At 42.3% G+C, this 24167-nt stretch overlaps 1 protein-coding gene across 2 annotated transcripts in view; it reads left to right on the top strand.

Moving 5' to 3' along the window:
• CGNL1 (cingulin like 1) overlaps positions 1-24167 on the top strand; it is a 108569-nt gene that overhangs the window by 11469 nt on the left and 72933 nt on the right. For both annotated transcript variants that reach the window (XM_003266972.4, XM_030814042.1), the window contains exons 4-7: positions 1991-2092; positions 2633-2781; positions 4173-4308; positions 12187-12399. In XM_003266972.4, coding sequence (XP_003267020.2) covers positions 1991-2092; positions 2633-2781; positions 4173-4308; positions 12187-12399 — 600 coding nt within the window. The remainder of the gene's footprint in view (positions 1-1990; positions 2093-2632; positions 2782-4172; positions 4309-12186; positions 12400-24167) is intronic.

The following is a 24167-nucleotide window of genomic DNA, read 5'->3' as shown; positions in this document are numbered from 1 at the left end:
ATCATACAGCATGGAGCACACCTCTCACAATCAGGGGACCTACACTGGCACATCATTATCACCCAAAGAAGTCCATAGTTTACATTAGTGTTCACTCTTGGTGTTGCACATTCTACAGGCTTCTGACAAATGAACAATGACATGTATGTATCATTTAGTATCATACAGAATAGTTTCACTGCCCTAAAAATCCTGTGTGTTCTGCCTGTTTGTTACTTTCTCTCCCCTAACCTCTGGCAACCCATAATCTTTTTCTGGTTTCCATGGTTTTATTTTTTCTGGAGTGTTCTATAGTTGGAATCACACAGTATATCACCTTTTCAGTTTGGCTCATTTCCCTTAGTAATGTGCGTTTTTTCCCATGCGTTTTGATGGATTGGTAGTTCATTTCATTTTAGGATTATTAATATTCCATTGTCTGATATACCACAATTTATCCATTCACTTTTGAGGGCATCTTGATTGCGTCCAAGTTTTGTCAGTTATGAATAAGGCTGCTATAAACGTTCATGTACAGGTTTTTGTGTGGACATGAGACTTCAACTAATTTGGGTAAACACCCAGAGGGCAGCTGCTGGGTTGTATGGTAAGAGCATGTTTAGTTTTGTAGGAAACAACCATACCATTTTCTAAATTATCTGTATCATGTTGCGTTCCCACAAGCAAAGAATGAGTTTCTGTTACTCCACATCCTTGCCACCATTTGGTGTTGCCAGTGTTTTGAATTTTGGCCATTCTAATTCGTATATAGTGGTATCTCGTTGGTTTGTCTGTTTGTTTTTTGAGATGGAGTCTTGCCCTGTCACCCAGTCTGGAGTGCAGTAGCATGATCTTGGCTCACTGCAACCTCCACTTCATGGGCTCAAGTGATTCTTCTGCCTCAGCCTCCTGAGTAGCTGGGACTACAGACGTGTGGCACCATGCCCGGCTAATTTTCGTATTTTTAGTAGAGACAGGGTTTCAGCACGTTGGCCAGGCTGGTCTCGAACTCCTGACCTCAGGTGATCCATCTGCCTCGGCCTCCCAAAGTGCTGGGATTACTGCATGAGCCACCCCACCCAGCCTCATTGTTGTTTTAATTTGCAATTTCCTAGTGACATTGTCTGTGCTTATAAAATTTTACTGTGCTGTGGTTTGGAAATGGAGTCATGGAGAACCTAGGGTGAACGTGGGGCTACCTCCTGTCTTTTCCTTTGTAAGGATCATAACTCTGTGTTGCTTGCTTTTCAGTGCCTGCCAACAATTGTTTTATATATTTTTGTCTAGCTTTCATAGTTTTTGCTGGGAGGGTAAATCTGATATTTGCTACTCTATCATGGCAAAACCAGAATTCTAACAATCATTTACTGAGATTTGATTAAATTTATGAGATGCATTGGGTTCTGTAGATACAGAGGTGCATAAAACCTGGTCCCTGCCCCACAAAAGTTCCTAATCTCCTGATGTAGAGTAATTCTCAAACCACTCTTAAGAAACACTAAAGCTAAACTGTGTTCTGCCATTAGAATAGAAAAAATGAACGTCTTTACTTACAAAAAGATTTTGTTGCTGATTTTTTGCTAACCATTGATTTCCATGCTCTGGAATATAGAATTTATTATGGAGAGGCTTTTTAAGTTTTATTATCCTAAATCTACTGCATTACTATTTTATAATATTCTACAGAATATATTACGGACTTCTAACAAATATGCCACCTATGCAAGTTTTAGTCATATTGGACTAGTGTTGAGATACCTGATGAAACAATACCTGTGATTGGTAAATGCTGTAGAATAAAGTTCACTGGAGTCCCAAGGGGGGCAGTAACATTAACTCTGCCCACCAAGTCAGGGAAGGTTCCCTGAAGGGGTTGATGTTTGAATTGGGTCTTAAAATGTTTAGTGTTATGCCTCATTTGTTACTGCACTGATTATATTTGGAGGGGGAAGATAATTAAAATAAAGCACCCTGAGCATTTAAAGTAGTACATCTTTGCAATTAATTGTAGGCTTCTAATTCCACATCTGAAGTCAAAGATCTATTGGAACAGAAAAGCAAGTTGACCACAGAAGTGGCTGAACTTCAGAGACAGCTTCAGCTGGAAGTCAAGGTATCTGGTTTTTCCTTTATGTTATTTTTTCCATTTCTGTCTTGGTTGATAAAGAATATTTTACATGCATTGGGATGCCCAGAGTGAAAGCCAATTTTTTTTTTCCCCCAAAAGAAACATTCCTCTAATCACTGAGTAAATTCCTGTGTATTTGGCTGCTGCTGTCCAAACAATTTTTTTTTTAATGTAACCAAAGCCTATAGAGACTGTTTGCTTAGACAGAGTAAAAGAAACCCTGTTGGATTTAGGCAGGCCAGTGGGAAACTAAATGTGTATAAAACGTCTGAACTAAATCATAGAAATAGCAGAATGAGGTTTGGCTGTGTTTGTGTTTTCTTTTACAAGTATTACAATTCATTAAATATAAATATTTGATGTTCTTTCTAGTTAAGAACTCCCGTGCCTTAATTATATAGTTTGATTAAGTTGTTTAATAATGTAAATGCAAGGATATGGAGTCTGCTTGTTGGGAAGTAGGCTTCTGTGGTGTTATGTTAATGTACAGTGGAGGTACTTTAAAATCACACTGATTCCTGTTAGAATCAACAGAACATCAAAGAAGAGAGAGAGAGGATGAGAGCAAACCTAGAAGAGCTCCGAAGCCAACACAACAAAAAGGTGGAGGAGAACTCCAGATTGCAGCAACGACTGGAAGAAAGTGAAGGGGAGCTCCGGAAGAATCTGGAGGAGTAAGTTCTGGGCTGAGAGCTTGTTGCCCTTCCCAGGTTCTCTATGACGTGTAGCTAGAACCTTTCTGTCCATTTAATACTACCCAGCCTTCCAAATATTTATAAAGGCAGCTGACTTTTCCTTTTCTTCCTCTTATCTTTGTAAAATTATGAAGCTGGCGACACATGTAGACTGATAAACAAAAAGGTTAGTAATTCTTAACATTCTTTGTGCACCTTGAAGTATGCGTTACAAAGTTTCAGTCCTTAAAATGGACCTCCTGGCAGGTAAGTGGGAAGCAGGGAGCACTGACTGCTAATATTGAAAGACAGAATTCAAGGAGCCTGGGCCCACCTTCTAAAAAGCATGCGTCACGTGGCCTCCGTGAGCTCTCAGCCTGTGCATTTTATCCTGGATGGTGCTGGTGTTTGCGATGGGTGCTTATACCTTCTCTCAGTCTACAGAGAAGGAAAGTTAGGTCCAAGATGCCCCTGCCATTATGTTGTATTAAAATCTGTGGCAAAGGAATCGAAAACCAAGGTCTGAGAATACACAGTGCTATGACGTCCTGTGGACACGACAGAAGCCTTAAGCGGAAAGTCAAGTGGGAATGAAATCTAGGGGGAAGTTCAAGAAAAAGAGGACATTATATAATAAAAGCATTTGATTGTCCTTGCAGTTTTGATGGTGGTGTTTTGCGTTTAAAACAATCATAGAGGCTAATAGCAGAAAAGAGGTTAGTAAGAAAAAAATCAGAAAATATAGGGTATAGTAAAAGCTTTGCAAAATAAAAAGGTGTAGTTGTGAGTTTGGTTCAGGGCAGAGTTTTGTAAACTTTTTTTTTCATCAGGTGGTGATTATTTTAGGGTTTGTGGGTCATACAGTCTGTTGCACACACTCAGCTCTGCCATTGTATTGTGAAATGAAATGGCTACTCAGAAATGAATGAGCATGACCATGTTCCAGTAAAACTTTACAATAACAGGCAGTGGGCTGAACTGGCCCACAGTCCATAATTTGCCAACTCTCCTGGTCTAGAACACTGGGATAGTAGACAGTGGAAGGATGGGGTGGCTTTAGTGGGAAATTTTTCTTTTTCATTTCTTTATCTTCTACATCCAAATTCTAGTACCCTACCATCTCCTTTTGGGGAGAAAACGTCTCCGTATAACCATACCCACTTTGTTGGTTTGAGTTCTCATTTATCCTCCTGTGAGCAATTAGACCATAGCCTAAGTTCTTCTCAGGCACCTTTTCAGGTTGGTGATCACGTGCTCAGTGCAGAACAGAGAATGGGGAGGCTCCTTGGGGCCTTAGAGACTTGTGTAACCCTCTGAAGATCAGAAATCAGACTGGATGGAAATAAGCAGAGCCCAGGAGAGCCTGTCTAATGGGCCTACTTCCCTGCCAGGCTATTCCAGGTGAAGATGGAACGGGAGCAGCATCAGACTGAGATCAGGGATCTCCAGGACCAGCTCTCAGAAATGCACGATGAACTGGACAGTGCAAAGCGATCGGAGGACAGGGAGAAGGGAGCTCTGATTGAGGTAAGCGGGGCTGTGGGGTCAGGTGATAAGACAGGCCCCACCTGCCTGGAAAGATGGAGTGGCTGGGGTTTGTACACTGCAAGTCACTTTCTGATGTGCACACCTGCTCCACCTGTGCTCTTATGATCTGTGAGTCAGTGGAAGTGCTTGACTCTCTCCTCTCGGCTTGGCATTTGCTAATTATTATGGGTTTTTATTATGTATTCTCTCTTCTCTAAATTAGATTATTATCTTGTTGAGGTATTAGATACACATGTATGAAATTATTAGGAAGCAAGAATGTTGGTTTTGAATACCTACATTTTTGGGAGAGGGAATAAGTATAATTGAGGGTCAGAAAAAGACAGGACTTTTAACTCTGCACCCATTTAGGTGTTTGATGTTTGCTGTAACATTATCATCACCTGTATTCTAGCATAGTTTTGGAACCTACTTCTTTATAAGTGTGGTTTGTAGGAATAGCCCAACAAAGAGATGATAAACAATTTAGAACAAAGCCAAAAAAAATTAAAAGTCAAAACATAAAGGTACTTTGTTAATATTTAATTTTCTACTTCCTTCCTCTTTGGGCTTAGGTGTTTTCTGTCTCCCTTACTTGGGGCTAGAAGTTTCTGGCTCTGAAGTCCCTGGAACACTCTTTAAGTCTCAGTTGTCTCCTGTTCTGTCACTCCTTTCCTCCTCCAGTTTTGCAATAATTCCCCAGGAGAGATTTTTAGGTCCTACTTTTTAGAACTTAGCCTTTCTTCACCCGGTGACCTGGCAGGAGCTCAGAGATGAGTGACTCTGGTCACCCAGCCCAGGAGTTCTCATGAATCCATTTTTCACATAGGCAGAGGAGGGTGATTGCCTCTTCTCCACATATGACCATCTCTCTGTCCCTATTCAGACCTTTTCTCCTGAGAAGCCCTCAGCATTGTTCCTTACCAACTGGGATTCCTCTTTTTATCAAATGATTCCTTAAAAACCACCACATTCTTGGTATAATACTGCTTCTCATGGTGCTGTTTTCTCTCAGGGCTCAGAGTTACGAAGACAAGAAGATATATGTATTTATCACTGAAAAAATACTGAAACAACATAAAACGAAAATTTTAAAAAGGGGGAGGGGGGACACGTACACATACTTTCCTAATACCTAAGCAGTCATTTTTATTTCTATAATCTCTGTTTGCCTCCCTATCTATTGATAGGTTTCATCTACCCATGTATATATAAGGACAATCATAATGTCCCTACAGTTTTGATACCTGCTTTTAAAAGTTAAGATATCAAAATTGTTCTTTCTTATTATACTTTATGCTCTTTGTATTTCATTTTTAAGAAGATAAACCACAATATATTTAACCATTCTCCCACATTTTTTTTCCCTCTTTTGTAATTATGAAACAAAGATTGTGGGGAACATTTTTTACATTTATCCTTTTACTACTTTAAAAATTGTTTCTAAGTATAAGTTTCCAGAAATGATGTCACTGAACAATTTATGGCTTTCAATAAAAGTGTAGCTTCATGATCAAATTTAAATAGAAGACAAAACATTGTCATATTCTTGATTCCTTGTGTGGACATTTTATTGGTTCTAAAAGGGAAAGATGTTATGTTAGCTCTTGGGAAGTCTCTGAAGTTGCTGATTTTCCCCAATAACTGACAGCTGTCACTGTGAGTTGCCCCCTGATATCCCCTGTCCTTTTAGTTTCTCTATTTTAGCTCACTTGACCTTGCACATATTTTGTATCTTTCTTCTGCTAGCCAGCTAATTCAAGAGCAGTCACCTTTGCTTCTTTCCCCATTTCACATCTAGCACAGTGCCAAGCAACAGAGCAAATGAATAAATACTTTTTCGTATTTAAATTACTTGAAAAATGTCACCATTTTTTAAAAAAGGGAATAATTCTGAAATGAACTGCATACTTCTTTTCCTCTTTAAACATGCCATACTGCATCTCTATTAACTGAACATCATTAGTTTATTGATTTATTTATATTGATAATGGGATAACGATATGAGACTTTTGGTGATGTGTTCAGGCAGAGGCTGACAATGCGAGATACAGGAGTGGGCAATAGCACATATTTTCTTAAACCTGTTCGTGATGTTGCTGGCTTACAGGTAGTTTGTCTCTTTCCCATAACAGGAACTGTATCATTTACTTCTGCCTTTCTGCAAGATGAGTTAGAGTGTAATTAGCCTCCCTAGGCCAAAGTGGGTTTCTCTTGCTTCAGAAAATCGCCCTCTGTTTTTATCAGTTTCCTTTGACTTGTCAGCAACACTTAAACTATGATCTATGGTTTCTACATTACTAGTAAAATAGACCCTGTCTCCTTGTCACTTTCAATTTATTCTTCATATCTTCATAAAAAGTGGCCTGGGGGGATTTGATAACAGAGTGTAGTTGTGGCCAAGTTTCCCATGGCATTTAGCTTGGAACAAACTCTTAACACAATGAGCATTAAACACTTATGCTTTTGAATGTTTGAAAAAGTTTGAAGGCCCAAGTTTTGCAAGTCTTGCATAATGGACCAGATTTTGCATGAAATAGCTTTTAATATGTCACATTTTGTTAAATAACATCGGACCCCTGTATGCAATCAGTAAAGTAACATTAAGAAGGAATAGGCTGCTCTGTCTATGAAGTAGCCATTCTTTTGTTTCTTCTCTAATAAACTGGCTTTCACTTAAAAAATAAATAAATAAATAAATAAATAAATAAAACAGTTAAAAAAAAGAAGGAAGGGAGAAATAGTAGAAAATACTTTCTTAGAGTAAACCATAAAATTGACCAACAACGGGTTGACTTTGTTATTCTTAGTTAAATAGATGATTCTGAATTTTTTTTTTTTTTTTCAGCTCAAGTTACAAAAATGATTATAGAACAGGTTTCCACCACTTCTTTGTCAGGAATGCATTACCTTCCATTCCAAGGGTGACAGGTCAACGTGAGACAGCTCGCTAAGTGCCACGATGGTGGGGTTTTCTAATTATCAAATGTCTGCTTTGATGGGAGCCTGTGGTGCTGAGAGATGGGCCTCCCTCCAGCTGAGTCTTGTGGTGTTTTATTCCTGTCATTTGCCAAGACACAGGTACTTCAGTCTCATTAAAATAGTCTGGTTATAAAACTGTAGTGGTCTGAGGAGAGATTGTGCTCAGAAATTATGTCTCTAAAACCTCTTTTGTAATGATATTATTGAACATTCTACAAATTTTTATAAAAAAGGCAGCCAAAGATACCATGATTCTCACCAGTCGTGTGATGCTTCCTCGGCCGTCCTTCTGGAACAAAAAAATGACAGAATTCTTTGTCAGCTACCATTGCTATAAAACCTTTTATTTATGCTTTCAGTGAGCATGGGCCAGAGATAGGGACCCTGTGGAACTTCTGGGAAGCACTTATGCAAAAGAGGGTCTAGACTGGTGTCTTCCTCATTTTGATGTGGCATGCTCGTGCACAGGTGGTGTGTGAAGTAAAGCTTTTTGTGAGCATATACATTGCCATTCTGGACATCCGGGTGCCTGTTTCTCAGTGTGCATGGTCTTGGGGTGGCCACTTGCTGCTGCTGCAGACCAGCTGGTCCCCTAGTGTGTTCCTTTTTCTCTCAGATCTCCTACCTGTCTCTTCAGGCTCTGGTCATGTTTCTTTGCTTTAGTTTAAGAAGATGGACCTCCTTAAAGGGCCTTGCAGCAAAACACAGTGCTCTGTTTTGTTGGCATCTGTACTAGGCTGTTTCCCTGCTGCTGAAAAAGACATACCTGAGACCGGGCAACTTACAAAAGAAAGAGGTTTAATGGACTCACAGTTCCATGTGGCCGGGGAGGCCTCATAACCATGGCAGAGGGTGAAAGGCACATCTCACGTGGTGGCAAACAAGCGGAGCAAGAGCCAAGTGACAGGGGTTTCCCCTTATAAAATAATCAGATCTCCTGAGACTTACTCACTACCACAAGAACAGTACGGGGGAAGCCACCCCCATGATTCCATTATCTCCCACTGGACTCCTCCCTCAACATGGGGGAGTTATGGGAGCTACAATTCAAGATGAGATTTGGGTGGGGACACAGCCAAACCATAATAGCATCTAATGGATGAACACCAATGTGACTGTTTGCTTCTCGGCCTTCTTGAGTGTGTGGTTTTGTGGTCAGGTCTGTACTGACCATAGTGAAGGGAAAGGGCATTAGGACCCATCTGGGTCCCATTCTTGACTCTACTGCTTATAAGGCTGTGTGATCTTAGGCATGTTAGAGTCTCAGAGCTTCGTTCGTTTATAAAGAATAGTAATCTTCATCTCCTTGAATATCCATCTCTCTGGATTGTTAGAAATGCTCAGCACAGTTCTTATGATGTATAAGGACCAAACACAGTCAACTTTTCTAGCTCTCGCCACTCCCAGACAGCCAGTTTTCCCTTGTTTTCTTTAATTGGAGTCCACAGAGAGGCAAGTTGACCTCTAATGGATGTATACTTACATTTTGAAGTTTATGTATTTTTCTCTCCCTTCTTTGATTGATATAATTAAGCCCCGAGGTGATGGAGTGAAGTTTTTGAAACCTCGTGTACCTTTTAGTCTCTACTCTGGAAAACTTCAAGTGCTACTAAGTGATATGGCGAGGTGTAATCTGATTGGATTTGTGCTGCACAGTCCACTTAAGCGACAGCCCCAGCCACAGATAACAGCATGTCGTTGCAGAATGGACCATAAAAACCTCAGTCTTGACATGCATTGGCGGCAGCACACAAAAGGCAACACAAAACAGAGATGTGCTGGAAAAGATAAGTGTGGGGAGAGGAACTGTCTTATCGTCCAAACAATTGAGAAACGTGTGAGAGTAAAAGCAGGAAACAGGGGTCAGAATCACAGGGCCTGCACTAAAGGTGCTGGCAGGAGGTTCCAGGAAGCCCTGGGGGGTAGCCGGAAGCAACAGTAATTCAGGAGAGACTCTGATCTTCCTTAAGAAGGGGCTGGGCAGCAGCAGCAGGCATCCTCTTTGATAAATATGAGGACAGAGTATATTTTCATAAGCTCTCTGTGTTTGGTGCTTTGAAAGAGCCAGAGCTGGCCTCGTTACCTGCATGGGTCTCTTGACATTTCATCTGAGCTTGTCAGTGCCTGCTTGTTAGATTCTTGATGGGCAAAATCTTAGTCTGTGCAATGCAGCCCCACCTTGGGATTGTAGAGGTTCCCTTGGTTCAATGGAGGTGCATGTCCTAGAGAAAATGAAAGAGATCAGTTATACTTAAATCAATAAAATGTTTCTTCCCTCATCAGGGAGACAATTCTTGAATGGAAAGTAGCTTATCATCTCTGAAGCCTTGGGTCCCCAGGTGGCAACCATGCCTCTGATTCCCCCGGGGTTCCAAGAAAACAGGTCGTGTTCTTATGCAGAAGCCACAAGTGAAATAACTGATGAGTTTAGGATTCTGACATCTCCAGACACTTGCTGTACTGTACTTGTTTATTTATATCTGAACAGATAAGTGCTCCCAATATTAATCTATGCATCAAAAATATAATAAATCAGATCTGTATCCTTCTTTCAACAAGGATAAGTAGGGGAGTCAAATGCAGATTAGAAAAATGATTAAAATATATAGAATGTAAAATAAAAAGTCTTAAGTACTGTGAGAAGAACAGCTAAAGTGAGATGGGTATTCAAGAGGGATATTCAAGGAAGACCTCTTGGAGGAGGTCTTACCGTATCAGGGTCTTCAAAGATTTTCTGAAAGGCAGGGAGAGATGGGCCTGAGAAGGGAGAAGGGCATTCCGGACTGAAGATGCTGCATGGATTGCCATAGAGGCTGTAGGTGAGAGCCTGGATGTGGGGAGCAGCTGAGTGGTTATCGTAAACCACCTGCACAGGAGGTGAGGAGGGCTTTACCCAGGGAGGTGATGGAAAGGATTGAAGATGTTGCAGAACTAACTTTTTGGTTATGAGAGACCAGGAAGAGAAAAGTTAAAGTCTTGCCAAGTTTCTGAGCTTGAGTGCTGAGGGGGCAAGTGGTGCTTTTCACAAGAGCAAAGAACAAAGGAAGAAGGAAGGAAGGAGCATGATGAATTCTCTTGAAATTGTAATCCTACTGAATCTGAGGTGCCGCAGGACATCCAGACGGGTGCGTCTAGCAGGTCTTTGAATGTGTTAGTGCAGGTTTGAACTCAGAGAAGGGTAAGAGGTAAAGGTTTAGGAGTCATTTACGTAGAATTAATAGTTGGAAAAACAAAAATGAGCTTGCTAAGAGAGAATAAAGAATGCAAAGTTGCATTCTTGGAGATCATAGATTTTGGGAAGAGGGATTGAAAAGCCAGAAAAGATTATCACAGAAGAAGCAGCCTGAGGGAAGAAAACAGGAGTCTGTGTTATCTTGGCATTACAAGAAAGAAGGGCGTCTTAGAGAGACAGGAAGGGAGGATGAAAGAGGGGTAAAGAAAATTGACAACTGGGAAAAGGCCATCAGTTATGATTAAAGGTCACAATGACCTCGGAGGGGACTGTCTTGATAGAGTAGGGACAAAAATCATCATATAGTAAGAGATTAAGAAGTAAATGGGCAGTTGTGAAGTAGAGGCAGTGAACAGAAGTTATGCTTTCAGACATTTTGGTGGTGAAGTTTGGCAGGTAGCCAAGATTCAAGAATCTGGGTAGGAACAAAATGGCAGAAAGAAAAGACAACTGTATTAGTCCATTCTCACACTGCTATGAAGATACTACCTGAGACTGGGTAATTTATGAACAAAGGAGGTTTAATTGACTCACAGTTCCGCATGGCTGGGGAGGCCTCAGGAAACTTATAATCATGGCAGAAGGGGAAGCAGGCACCTTTTTCACAAGGCAACAGGAGAGAGAGTGAGCAAAGCGGGGAAAGCCCCTTATAAAACCATCATATCTCATGAGAACTCACTATCGCAAGAACAACATGGGGAAAAGTATCCACATGATCCAATCATCTCCCACAGTGTTCCTCCCTTGACACATGGGGATTATGGGAATTATAACTCGAGATTTGGGTGAGGACACTGAGCCAAACCATGTCAATAACTGATGGAGTGAAGACTGGGAGCAGGCTGGCAGGGGACAGTGCGTTGTCTGTGGAGGGACTCGGTGGAAGAAGGCCTGGAGTGCAGAGAGGGGTTGAGGTGGAGAAGGAGCCAAGGTGCCCACATCTCTCTGGCTGAGGGAAGAACAAAGGTGTCTGTGAGGGCGAGTCCTGAGCTGGAAAACTGAGAAGGTCTGGGACAAAGATGCTGGAGGGAAAGGAACGCTGAGCCTTTGGCAGGACACACTGGGCTCAGGTAATGTGGTTTATAGTGGAGCCTGTTGCCCCAGCTTTGTGACCTTCCTCATTAATACTTGGCAGTTAAGAAGGGGAAAATATGAATATTGTGCCCTGCTCAGATGGGCAAATGAGATAGAAGAAAAACAGGCAAAGTCGTCCTGAGTACGAGGAATGTGGATGAAGAGTTTGACCACACTTAGGGTCCCAGGGGATACGAAGCAAGGTAGGCAAGCTGGCGTGTCCCCCGTGAAGCAACAGCACACACAGGGCAAGAGCAAGGGCAACAGATCACTGCACAGAAGTGAAACGAGATGGAAAATACAGACGTGTTCCCCAAAGCAGTGAAATTTACATTAGCTTCCCCTTTCTCCCTCAAATTCGATCAAATCTCCAAGAAGCAGAGACAGAGGAATCCAAGGGAATGATGGCCTCTGAGAAATGCAGGGGGAGAGGAAGAAATGGTCTAAACAGTGTGCGGGATGAGGAAGGAGAGAGTGGCAAGGCCAGGTGAAATGGCTATGCACATGGGGACTGAACTGGAGGGGAGATACAGGGCCTCTCAACAAGATGTTTCATTGTCACCTCCTCCCTTCGTGTTTCCTCTCTCTAGGAGCTCTTACAGGCAAAACAGGATCTTCAAGATCTGCTGATTGCCAAAGAGGAGCAAGAAGACCTCTTGAGGAAGCGAGAGCGTGAACTCACCGCTCTGAAGGGAGCTCTGAAAGAAGAGGTTTCCAGCCATGATCAGGAGATGGACAAGCTGAAGGAGCAATATGATGCTGAGCTGCAGGCCCTGAGGGAGAGTGTGGAAGAGGCAACCAAGGTGAGGGATGGGGCAGGAGAATCTGGCTTGGAAACAGATGAAAGGGTAAGACCCTCTCTCCCACACCACTGCAAATTCCATTCCTTCCTTTTAATTAGAGAGTGAATCTCAATTCATTAGATCATGGACACAGAGCTTATTAACAAAGAATAAGCTCAATGGTCCTGCTATTGACCTTTTAAAGTGTATAAACTGAAACGTTGGTAGGGACATTGGTTAAATCCTATTGCAGGTGGGGAGATGAAGAGGCTGCAGATGAACACTTGAGGTTCTGCAGCCCGTTGCAGAGTGGAGGGATGTACTCTCCCAGGCGTTCCTAACGGTCAGAGGCCGAGGGCATTGTGTGACCACGTTAATGGGCAGAAGTGCAGACAAGACCCAGATTCCTGGAATCCTTCACCCCCCACCCTAATCTGTTCCTTTTGATTTTGTGTAGCCTTTTGTTAGACAATTCAGGTTCTTTTCTCAGCACAGTTACAAGAGGGTTAATTGGCTGAATTGCCCAAACCCTTCCAAGATAATTTTTCTCTTAATTGAATTCTTGGCTCCTACAAATAGATTCAAAATTATGCTGAAGTCTTTTGGGGCAGACGTCATACTGGCTGTTGAAGAAGAGAAAAACAATATTTTGAAGGGGAAAATCATTTGAAATGTCATGCCATCTTTAGGGAAAGAGGGGAATTACAGATTATAAAATTTTCAGAGACTCTGCAATATATAGGTTAAAAATGATGAAGAAAGAACTCTTGATATTGTTTATTCTGTGATGATTACAGTGACAGCTCAGAGCTAGTAGGCCCTGTCTCCCCTAAGCCCTATGGTGATTCAGTGATTTTCAATTATGGCACAGTAATTGCAAATGACAAGAAATGAAAGATGGGTTTGTTTGTTATAACAATAAAAAGTCTGGGAAATAGTCTGTTTGGGGTTATTACAACTTTGAGACCGTTTTTAAAAGCCTCTTGTTGATTTCCCTATCTTATTATTTTTTTAGATTTGACTGAATTTGAGGAAGAAAAGCGAAACCGATTTAATTTTTATTGCTTTGAGGGGACATGCCTATTATTTGCATCTCATTTCATTTCTGTGCAGCAGCCTGGTATCCTTGTGATCAATCTTTATGTGCTATTGCTTCATCAGGTACATGCCAATAGGCTACTGAGTAAAATGTTACTCCTTTGGACCCATATCTTTATCACCCTTAAATCTTGCCTCAAAACATGAGTTAATGTGGTGTATTCTGGGTGGTTCCTTCAAGGATAGTTGAGAATAGTGTTGGGGGTTATGTTCGTAGTGATTTAAGTATAAGGAAAATCAAACTTGTGCCTCACATGGGGTGGGGGCTATTTATTGGAAGCTTCCAGGTTCTCTACTGTCAGAGACAGGTAAGTGAGGAAAGGACACATGGTAGGTGAAAGGATGTCTTTGTTGTATGGAATTGAGATCATCAATAGAGACTTATGTTACTGTGTTTTGACCTGTTCAATGTCTGCATTATATATTAACTCATATTATTTTCATTATGCCTGTTCAAGAGCGATAACTACATTGACCCATATCAGTCTGTAAAAACAAAACAGGCGAAGTAGTCAAGACGTGTATCATTGGCAGAGAATGGACAGTTTCCAAGCACCGGGAAGCTAACACAAAGGGGTTCGCCTTAGTACCCACTGGGGTGTGGGCCAGCAAGGGCTCTTTGTTCCAGGTTGTTTTCTATACTGCTGCCAGCATCTTTCCTTAAAAAACCAAATCTGATCATGTCAGCCTCTGCTTAAGTAACTTGCTTGACTCCGCATTGCCCCAGATTTAAGCTGAAAATTGTTAGCATGGTAGGGAAGAAGTCCCTTCTCTGCCTAGCCCATCTCCAGAAAACTCTGTATCTTTCAGACCTCTCACCTCTTCATACGTGTAGAGTGACTTGCTCCTACTTTGCCATCTGACCAGGCTGTTGTCCTGCAAGGCTTTCCCCAAATGTCCTCTCTTTTGTGAACATGCCCTAGATACCTATACTCCCTTTGGTGGAGTTAGTTGCACCTTCCTTCACCTTCCTTAGGGTTTCTGCGGAACCCTGGCCATTCTTCTACTGTAGTTTGTATCATACCCTATTATAATTTCTCATCTTGTCTGTCTCCTCCATTAGACTCTGCACTTCTTAGGCATAGGGGACACTTTTGTCCCCCTTTTTTTTTTTCCTGAGAGGGAGTGAAAAACTCTAGTACCTCTGGGGCAAGACAGGGAGCATAGATGAGTAAAGCACTGAGTCTGTTATTGGGATGATAGGAGGGTGTGGTGGGGACTGTGACAAGCTGGCTGGAGGGCATGTCCTTTGCTGGAGCAGTCAGTGGCTTCTCTGCTCCAGCTTAGAGTTGCCAGTGAGGGAATGCTGGGCCCATGTTGCTAGATCTTTCATTTTTTCCAAGAAGCCAGATATCTGGATGTTTCTGTGAGATCTCCCAACTTTTAAGCATGTCTTCAAATTACTAAATAAATAAATAAATAAAATAACATAGACCAATATGCCCCATATGCAAGTCAAGAGCCTGTGCTCTTAGCCTCTTGAGCTCAGCATGGTGCCTGGGACATAGTCACATCTGTGCAGTGTCTGGCAAGTGAAAGTTAGTTTAGGACAAATTTCCTTTCTGATTGGGTTTTCAGTCCCTGCCATGTAGTTCTTGTTGAATTTTTTCAGTGGTGATGTGGGAGGTCTTTTCTGGAACTCTAGTATTATTCTGTGAATTTCTGTGCCTTGCTTTTGAATTTCTCTGCAGTTTCTTTCTTTCTCTATCCTTCTTTTTTTTTTTTTGAGATGGAGTCTTGCTCGGTCACCCTGGTTGGAGTGCAGTGGTGCGGTCTTGGCTCATTGCAACCGACACCTCCCAGGTTCAAGCAGTTCTCCTGCCTCAGCCTCCCAAGTAGCTGGGATTACAGGCATGTGCCACCACGCCTGGCTAATTTTTTTGTATTTTTAGTAGAGATGGGCTTTCGCCATGTCGACCAGGCTGGTCTCGAACTCCTGGCCTCAAGTGATCTGCCCACCTCGGCCTCCCAAAGTGTTGGGATTACAGATGTGAGCCACTGTGCGCGGCTTCCTTGCAGTTTCTTAAAGAGGATCCTGATTGTGTCTTTTCACCATATTAGCTTTTGCTTCTGAAGGTGGCTGCTTAACAAATGTGATAGAGCCATATTTTATGGGGGACAAATGTGTCAATTTAGTTGATGGGTGCTGTTTTTGGTTATATTATTTATGTCTTGGTATTATAGAATAGAATCTTAAGATTATGAAATACTTGGAGAAGAGTGAATTAAATATAATTTTTAAATCTGGTAAATAATGTTTCTTAAATATGTGCCCTTACACTTAGATTTTTCCTGCCCCAGGGGGAGAACCCACCCACCACTGTGACTAAAAACTGAATTTTTTTTTTTAAGATGAAGTCTCACTCTGTCGCCCAGGCTGGAGTGAAGTGGAATGATCTCGTCTCATTGCAGCCTCCACCTCCTGGGTTCAAGTGATTCTCCTGCCACAGCTTCCCGAGTAGCTGGGATTACAGGCATGCGCCACCACACCTGACTAATTTTTGTATTTTTAGTAGAGACGGGGTTTCACCATGTTGGCCAAGCTGGTCTCAAATCTCTGACCTCAGGTGATCCATCAGCCTCAACCTCCCAAAAAAAAAAGGACATTTCTTTAAGAAATTTTATTGCATTAAAAAGTTTATTTCTTCAATAGGTCTTATGAAGCAGCCCAATCTTCTGTCATCAGTTTTTCTTATTCTTGCCACTGCCCCAGTGCCAAAACCCCTTAAAGTGCTATTTTATCATTGTAAAATAACAAGCACTTTATCCTAGCTTGATCACTGAAGATTTTACATTACTAGAACATTTGGTGAAAAATGTCAAGTTATATTTAGATTGTTGTACAGGTATTCCAAACAGATAACTCCGTAATAGTGTATTTTGTAAACCCATCAGCCATATCTTTTAAAGAGCAGATTGATTGCTCAGTGGATGGAATTCATGGACGCCTAGGTTATGTGGGGTTTCCTCACCCAGCAGAATGAATTGCATCTCACTGGCAGAGTGGTGGTGGTTTGGGTTATGATGTGCACTATTTAAGTTCTCTTTTTATAGAGAAATGGATCTTCGTAGTCTGTTAGAAAGGAGATTATAGCTACCAAACATTCTTTTAAAGGAGTAAGCACTTAAGCAACTTATTTCATAACATGCTTTTTTCTCTGTTTCTGGTCATTTTATACTTTTTTTAGTTTTAAAAAGGAAGTGTCGTCTTCTTCCTTGGGTTTGTGGCCATGGCTGGAACCCTTTAGAGGAAATGGGTGCTCAATAGGGATGTGAATGACTGCCATCCGGGAGTAAAATGAACCTTGTTCACAGCTGTTGGCTTCTTTTTTCCAAACCTAACCTTTCCTATCTGCAACTCTTGTGCGAAAGAGAAGTACAGACAGTATAGTTTCTTGAAGTTTCTCAGAAAGTAGACTCAGCTCAAATTCCAGCTCCTCCAGAAACTTCCCTTGTTGCCTTTTGGACCTTACAGTTTCTAGAGACCTGGTATTGTTGGCAATTTTGTTCTGGGTTTTATCTTCCCTGCCTACTAGGTACTGTCATCATTTTCTACTTGGTAACACCATTGTGCTTGGTACTTAATAGATGTTTAGTAAATGTTTGTGGGTTAGATGGATGAATAGACAAAAAGGGAGATGTGTTTAGAGTCCTCAACAATCTCAAGACCAACCATTAGACTGTTTTGGCTTTTAATTTATAAATTCAAATTACTTCTCATGAAAATGAACAAATCTTGTTTGTTAGGAGCAATATCATGATGTTAATGTTAATCTTGGAAGGAGTAATTTTGCATCTAAGAGTTGCAAGTATTTTGATGCTGATAAAAAAGCCACTTTTATTTTTGTGCCAGATAATACGACTTTTGGGCCATTAGGCACTTTCAGAGTGCCCAGCATACAGCAGTTATGCAACAAATATCTCCCAAGGGAATGGATGAGGGAGAAGAGGAGAGAGGATGAAGACATGTGAGATACTCTTGCCATCCTTCATTTCTCCGTTGGCATTATTTTTAAATACAGCACTTACAAATTGATTTACTGAGCAACTGCCAAGTACAGGGCATCGTGCTAATTTCGTGAGGACTATGCATATAAATGAGGTGGAATTTACCCTTCCAGGAGATTGAAGGGGAGATATGTAACTCTCAAGCTGATTATAGACAAGAATAAATGACCCAGGTGAAGTGGAGATAAAATCACATAGGAATCCCTATAGGACACCCCATGGCTGTGCTTAGGAGGAGGACTGGTGGCAATCATGAAAGATTTTATGGAGGGGACAGTATTTGAGTTGGATTTTGTGTGATGTTTGGGCTGGGCTTTGTGGAGAAAGCGAAGTTAAGGTGGCTACAGATTCAGAGACTTAAGGGGCGGGTGCCGAGATCCAATGTGTGGACTGTGCTTGGATCCCAACTGAAACAAACTGTAAAAAACAAAATATCTAAAATCACTGGGAATATTTTAACACTCTATATTAACGATACGAAGAAACTAAACAATTTTTAAGGGGTGATAATAGTGCTATTATTTTTAAGAGTTTCTGTCTTTTTTTTTTTTTTTTTTTTTTTGAGATGGAGTCTGACTCTTGTTGCCCAGGCTGGAGTGCAGTGGTGTGATCTTGGCTCACTGCAACCTCTGCCTCCTGGGTTCAAATGATTCTTGTGCCTCAGCCTCCTGAGTAGCTGGGATTACAGGCGCCTGTCACCACACCCCGCTGATTTTTACATTTTTAGTAGAGATGGGGTTTCACCATGTTGACCAGGCTAGTCTAGAACTCCTGACCTCAGGTAATTCACCCGCCTCGGCCTCGCGAAGTGCTGGGATTACAGGCATGAGCCACCATGGCCGTCCAAGTCTCTGACTTTTAAAGAAACATACTGAGGTTTTTATAGGCTGTCTGAAATTTGCTTTAAAATAATCCAGTTTGTTGGGGGAAGTCAGTGGGGTATGGATGAAACAAGATCAGCCATGCATCGATGTGTGTTAAAGCTGGGTAATGGGTAGGTGAGAGTTAATTACCTATCCTTTCTACTTGTTGCAAATGTTTGAAGTTTTTTCTTTCTTTTTCTTTTTGAGACAGAGTCTGGCTCTGTCACCCAGGCTGGAATGCAGTGGCATGATCTCAGCTCACTTCAATCTCCGCCTCCTGGGCTCAAGCCATCCTCCCACCTCAGCCTCCCAAGGAACTAGGACTACAGTTGCATGCCACCACACCTGGCTAGTTTTTGTAAAGACAGAGTTTTACCACTGAGCTCAGGCCATCTGCTCACGTCAGCCTCCCAAAATGTTGGGGTTATAAGTGTGACCCACTGCACCCAGCCTTGAAGTTTTCTTTGGTAAAAAGTTTGTGTGTGTGTGTGTGTGTGTGTGTGTGTGTGTGTGTGTGTGTGTTAAAGAATAAACAAAAAGAGTTAAAATAGGTAAGTGGGGTGGGGTGAGATTATGGAGACTATTTTTAGTTGGTAGTCAGTGAGGGAGCAGTGAAGTTTCTTTTATTAGGGACTGATATGGTTTGGCTATGTCCCCACCGAAATCTCGTCTTGAATTGTACTCTCATAATTCCCACATGTTGTGGGAGGGACTGGTGGGAGATAACTGAATCATGGGGGTGGTTTCCCCCATTCTGTTCTCATGGTAGTGAATAAGTCCCACGAAATCTGATGGTTTTATAAGGGATTTCCACTTTTGCGTCTTCTTCATTCTCTCTTTGCCTGCTGCCATCCATGTAAGGCGGAACTTGCTCCTCCTTGCCTTCCACCATGATTGTGAGGCTTCCCCAGCCACCTGGAACTGTAAGTCCAATTAAACTCCTTTCTTTTGTAAATTGCCCAGTCTTGGGTATGTCTTTATCAGCAGTGTGAAAACGGACTAATACAGGGACCTAATGGGGACATTACTTGGTAGTGGTGTGACCTGAGGCTGCAGCTGGAATGGTTAGAAGTAGAGAGTGAGGAGGAATGGGCAGGAAGTAGGGGCTGACTGAGGAGACCCTGCAGGGAGCATGGAGTGGGGTGAGGAGGAAGAAGAGAGACAGCTGACCTGAGCAGGCATTGTCTCTGGGTGCCTGGAAGGGGGCTGTACTGGGAATGGAAAGGCTAATGAGTTCATCTTGAGGTCCCGGGGGCCCTCTCTGTGAACACTGAGTGAGGAGCAGGGCTGCCCTATTCATCTGGGAGTCTTTAGAGGGAGCGTGAGCGAGTGACAGAGAGAAAGAAGGGAAGGGGGGCCGAGAGCCTGGGGAGGAAGAGAAGACACAGACAGAGACCTGAAGAGAAGCAGCCACATCCAGTGACAGGAAAGCAAGGGGAAGGGCAGTTCATTTGACTTAGTTAACAATCTATTGGCGGAGTTTCTAAAAGCAGGCTATTTTTGCATTATATAGTTCCATACTGAGTTTCTGTACTTTTGTCTTGTCTGTTCCTCATACTGTAAATTCTTTCTGCCCATATTTTATATTCTCTAACCCTTGTAAGAATTTTATTCAAATTCAGTAATGTTGAAACTTTTCTCCCCCTTCACCACCACCCTCCAATTTTGGCTGTATGTGTGTATTTTACCCAGCAATTTGGAAATGTCACTGAGTCTTACAGAAATGAATATATGTTTTGGTACCACGTTCCCACGTCATTTCTAGTTTTGTCCCTTCCGTCTTTCCTGCCAATCTCCGAACAGGTTCTTCCAAAGCATAAGGTCAGCAGAGGGTCACATGGTAAAACCAGTGCTAATCTCAGGATCAGTGGAATTGCTTCCCTTAAGACATGGCTAATTCAGTATAAAATCTCATTTCTGTCTTCTCCAAGGGAGCCAGGTTAGCTAGGGAAACAGCAAAAATTCCTCATTTCCTCTGCATTTTAACTTCAAATAATCAACTTACCCTGAATGACAGCTACTGAGAGCTGGAGAAGTGGTGGGGTTTTGCAATCAGGTGCCCAGGAAAAGGAAAATATCTCTTTTCCACAGACTCAAGCATGCCTAGAGTGACATGGAACTTTCCATAGGCAAAAGTGAAATGGGTAAGATTCAAGGCTAAAAAAAGATCTCTCTTTTTTTTTTTTTGGCCTGACCCAGAAATGGCTCTTTTAATAGTTGTATAACTCTTCTGCATCTTGTATTGATTAAAAAGTATATAAATAAGAGGTCTAGAGTGGTGTCCTGGGATGTTCCTTTTGAACCCATCACAGGCCCGGTACCCCATTCTGTGGCTCTGATCCCAGGTGCCTCCCATGTCCTGAGAGTTAATGGCTGTCATGACAAAACTCCGGGGGGCTGGGCAATGGACAGATCTCTTAGGGGGCCTCCATGAGGGGTAAACAGAGCATCTCTGCAAGTCACTCCTGGTGTTTTACCTGAGCTGCCTAGAGTCACTTGCCGTGGGTTAGGTCGTAGAAGACAAAGATATGCTGGTTTATCTTTAGATATGCGGATTCATTTGCCATCAAATGCCTGAGTATGTTTTCTGTGCCAGCATGGTGCTAGTCACCAAGAATATAAAGGCAAGCAAGCTATGGTCTCTAGCTTTGAGGATCTTATGTGGTCTTGTGGACAGAAAGATGTGCAGTAAAATGACAAAGTTATGGGTGCTGTGGTTGAGGTATGTGCAGAGTAGGAGATCAGGACAGGTTTATTGCTTTAGGTGGCAAAATTCAGGTGAGAAATAGCATGTCAGTTCTGTGAGTTGACACCCTAAGTGCCTTTTATGTACCAAATACTTAAGAATTAGAAAGGAAAAGAACCTTCCTCTTCGAAGAAGAACCTTTCCAGGAGCTTTGGGACGTTGGTATGCCTCGAACTTGCTGACTTTGTACCCAGCTCCTTTTAGTGAAACTCAAGAGTTAACATTTAGAATTGCTAGGAAGACAAAGAAAAAATATTGATTTGGCTGGTGAGTTAAAATATATTTCACTTATTCAGTAAATCAGTTTCCAGTTACAGTTCAGATTTCCAGAGGGTAGGAGCTCATGAACTATGAGGAGAGCCTCTACCTTTCCTGGCTAGGATGACAGAATAAAGGACTTCTCTTTCCAGGTCTACCATTAGGGCTTTTGGGGAGTAGATTCAGCAGCTGCTATTCTGTAGAGAAGATTTTGGCTTTCGCCTCACAGTGCAGGAAGAACTGATGGAGAATTCCATTAGGAGGATCCCTCACGCGGAGAGGTAGGACATTGGGCAATTTTTAGTGACCCTACCTTGGTGCTTCATGAACATGTTTAAGCAGGCTGGCATTTTCTAGCAGTTCCAATAAGGAGCAGAAGGTAGGGCTGATACCCAGGGCACCTCGATGACTCAAAATCACAGCAAATTCACAGGCAGCGTGCGGAGAAAGTGACAAGACTTAGTTGGGTAGAGAAGGAGGTAATGTGCTGGAAGCACAGCCGAGGAGCTTGGTCGCGTGGTCAGGCTGCCTATGCCTAGCCTTCTGCGGGCCTCCTGCTCACCGATGGAGTGAGGAGGGCCCTTGCCTGTTTCCCACCTGTGATGAACAGTGACAAGGAGAATAGGCTCAAACCACTCAGATTTCATGTTCAGTAGTCAGTGTCAATGTCTAACTGTTGGGAATGAATTGTTGATACAGTTTTTGGAATATCCATTCAATAAATAGTTCATTTATGGTCATTAATTAAGCAAATATCTAAGGAGCATTTTATTTATGTCAAGCACTGTGCTGGGTTGTAGGAATAACATGGACAAAAGGGGTGAGAAGGACGTTATTCAGATAATCACATGGATAAATGTGTGATTTTCTGGGTGTGGTTGTTTACCCTGTAGTGCTAGCTACCAGGGTGCGTGAGGCAGGAAGATCACTTGCGCCCAGGAGTTTGAGTCCAGCTGGGTAACATAGCAAGATCCCCATCTCAGAAAAAAGGAAAAAAAATATATACATGTGTAATTCAGATGTGATAAATGCTTTGAAGTTCAGAGAGGGAGAAAAAGTTTCCTTGAGGAAAATGATGATGGAAATCTGAAGGATGAATGGGAATTAACTAGATTTTTAAAAATCCAGAGGCTGGTCCAAGCAGAGCAAATAGCATGTGCAAGGGGCTTGCGGCAGAAGGGAGTGTAGTTTGTTCAAACTGTTAAACCATGGCAAGTGAGGCTGGGCTGTGAAGGGTGGTTGAAAGTCTGGTATGAGAGGAAGTAGAAGCAGATAGGGAACAGCTCATGCAGCCTGTATGGAGCATCTGAAGGACAGATTTTTTAGAGAGAGAGAGACAGATAAGCGGGTGTGTGTGTGTATGTGTTTTTGTGGGGGAGTGTGAATGTTTGACACAGGCAGATTACTTCCATGGAAAAGTGCCTGCTCTGGGCTTGACCAGTGAGATGGGAGGCCCTGGGGTGGTTCCTTCATGCTGACACTTAGGATGGAGGCACGGGATCTCTGAGGTCTCTTCCACAGTTTCATTCTGTTTTTAAAGGGATTATTACCCGTCCCTGTCTCTCCTGACTCCTATGGAGAAAGGGGTGGGAATAGGATTACGTAGGGCCCCATTTTCCTTATGAGTTTTTGCTCTTTGCTAAGTGCCAGTCTGCTGAATTTATAACATGTGTCTTTGGGCAGGTGGATGAGAGTTGATAGGGCTTACAGCTGAAGGGAGAAGTTTGGTATGCTGATGGAGAAGGTTTGTAGGAGGAAAGTTTTTGTTTCTTGCCTGATAAGGCTTTTATAATGGGTCAGTGCTGGGAATACCTTTAAACACTTACAGAAGCAGAGAAAGTAACCTAGTAGGGTGCTTGCCTGTCTTCCCATGTGGAGTGGATGTTCTGAAATCTCTGAGCCATCCATGGACACTGCCCAGAGTCTGGAAGTGTGAGTAACAAAGGAGCTATGGCAACTCACTGATGGCCCTACACCAGATGCATTTCCAGATGTGCATATGGTCAAGCCACAAGAATTGGGTGGTGCAGTGAGTGGGGCTATTATAAATAGCTTGGGACAGTCATAGCCACCGTAATATTGCAAACAGTTGAATCCTTAACATCTAAAGGAAAAAAGCTTTAATTTTATTATTGGAAATCCTATTCAATCTATGTTATACTCTCTCTGACCCTCTAAATTCTGCCTGATGGATATTTTTCTAAAGACTTGCCAAGATCATTAAGTAGATTTTTACTTGGTGGAAAAATTCGGCATTATTATTTGATCACTTTAAGCAGAAAATGGAATATGTCATAAACTCTAAATTCATTAGACAAGAACCAGTGTGGAAACAGGAATACCTACAGTGGCAAAGTCACTCAGAGTGCATAAGGCATTTACAGTAGCCGGTTGGCCCCCAGTGACCTGAGCCTTCTGGTCCTCTTGCCCCATTGTAGTCCCTTCCCATGTTGAAAAAGTCTGATCTGTGTAACTAATAGGATATTATGGAAATGATGGAGTGTGACTTCCATTGCTTGATCATAAAAGACATGTGGCTTCCTCCTTGCTTTCTCTTGGATCTCTTGCTGTGGAGGAAGCCAGCTGCCATGTTGTAAGTGCACTTAAGCAGCCTGCAAAAAACCCCATGTGGCAAAGGACTGAGGGCACCTGTCAACAGCCATGTGAGTGTGCCATCTTGGAAGCAGATCCTCTGGCCCCAGTCAAGCCTTCAGATGACTATAACCTTGACTAACATCTTGACTGCAGCCTCATCAGAAACCCTGAGCCAGAACCGCCTGATTGAGTCACTTCTTCTTCTTTTTCTTTTTTTTTGA

This window comes from Nomascus leucogenys, chromosome 6, assembly GCF_006542625.1.
Source record: "Nomascus leucogenys isolate Asia chromosome 6, Asia_NLE_v1, whole genome shotgun sequence".
Lineage (NCBI taxonomy): Eukaryota > Metazoa > Chordata > Mammalia > Primates > Hylobatidae > Nomascus > Nomascus leucogenys.
Note: the sequence above shows the minus strand (reverse complement) of the source record. Positions and strands in the feature narration are given on the sequence as shown.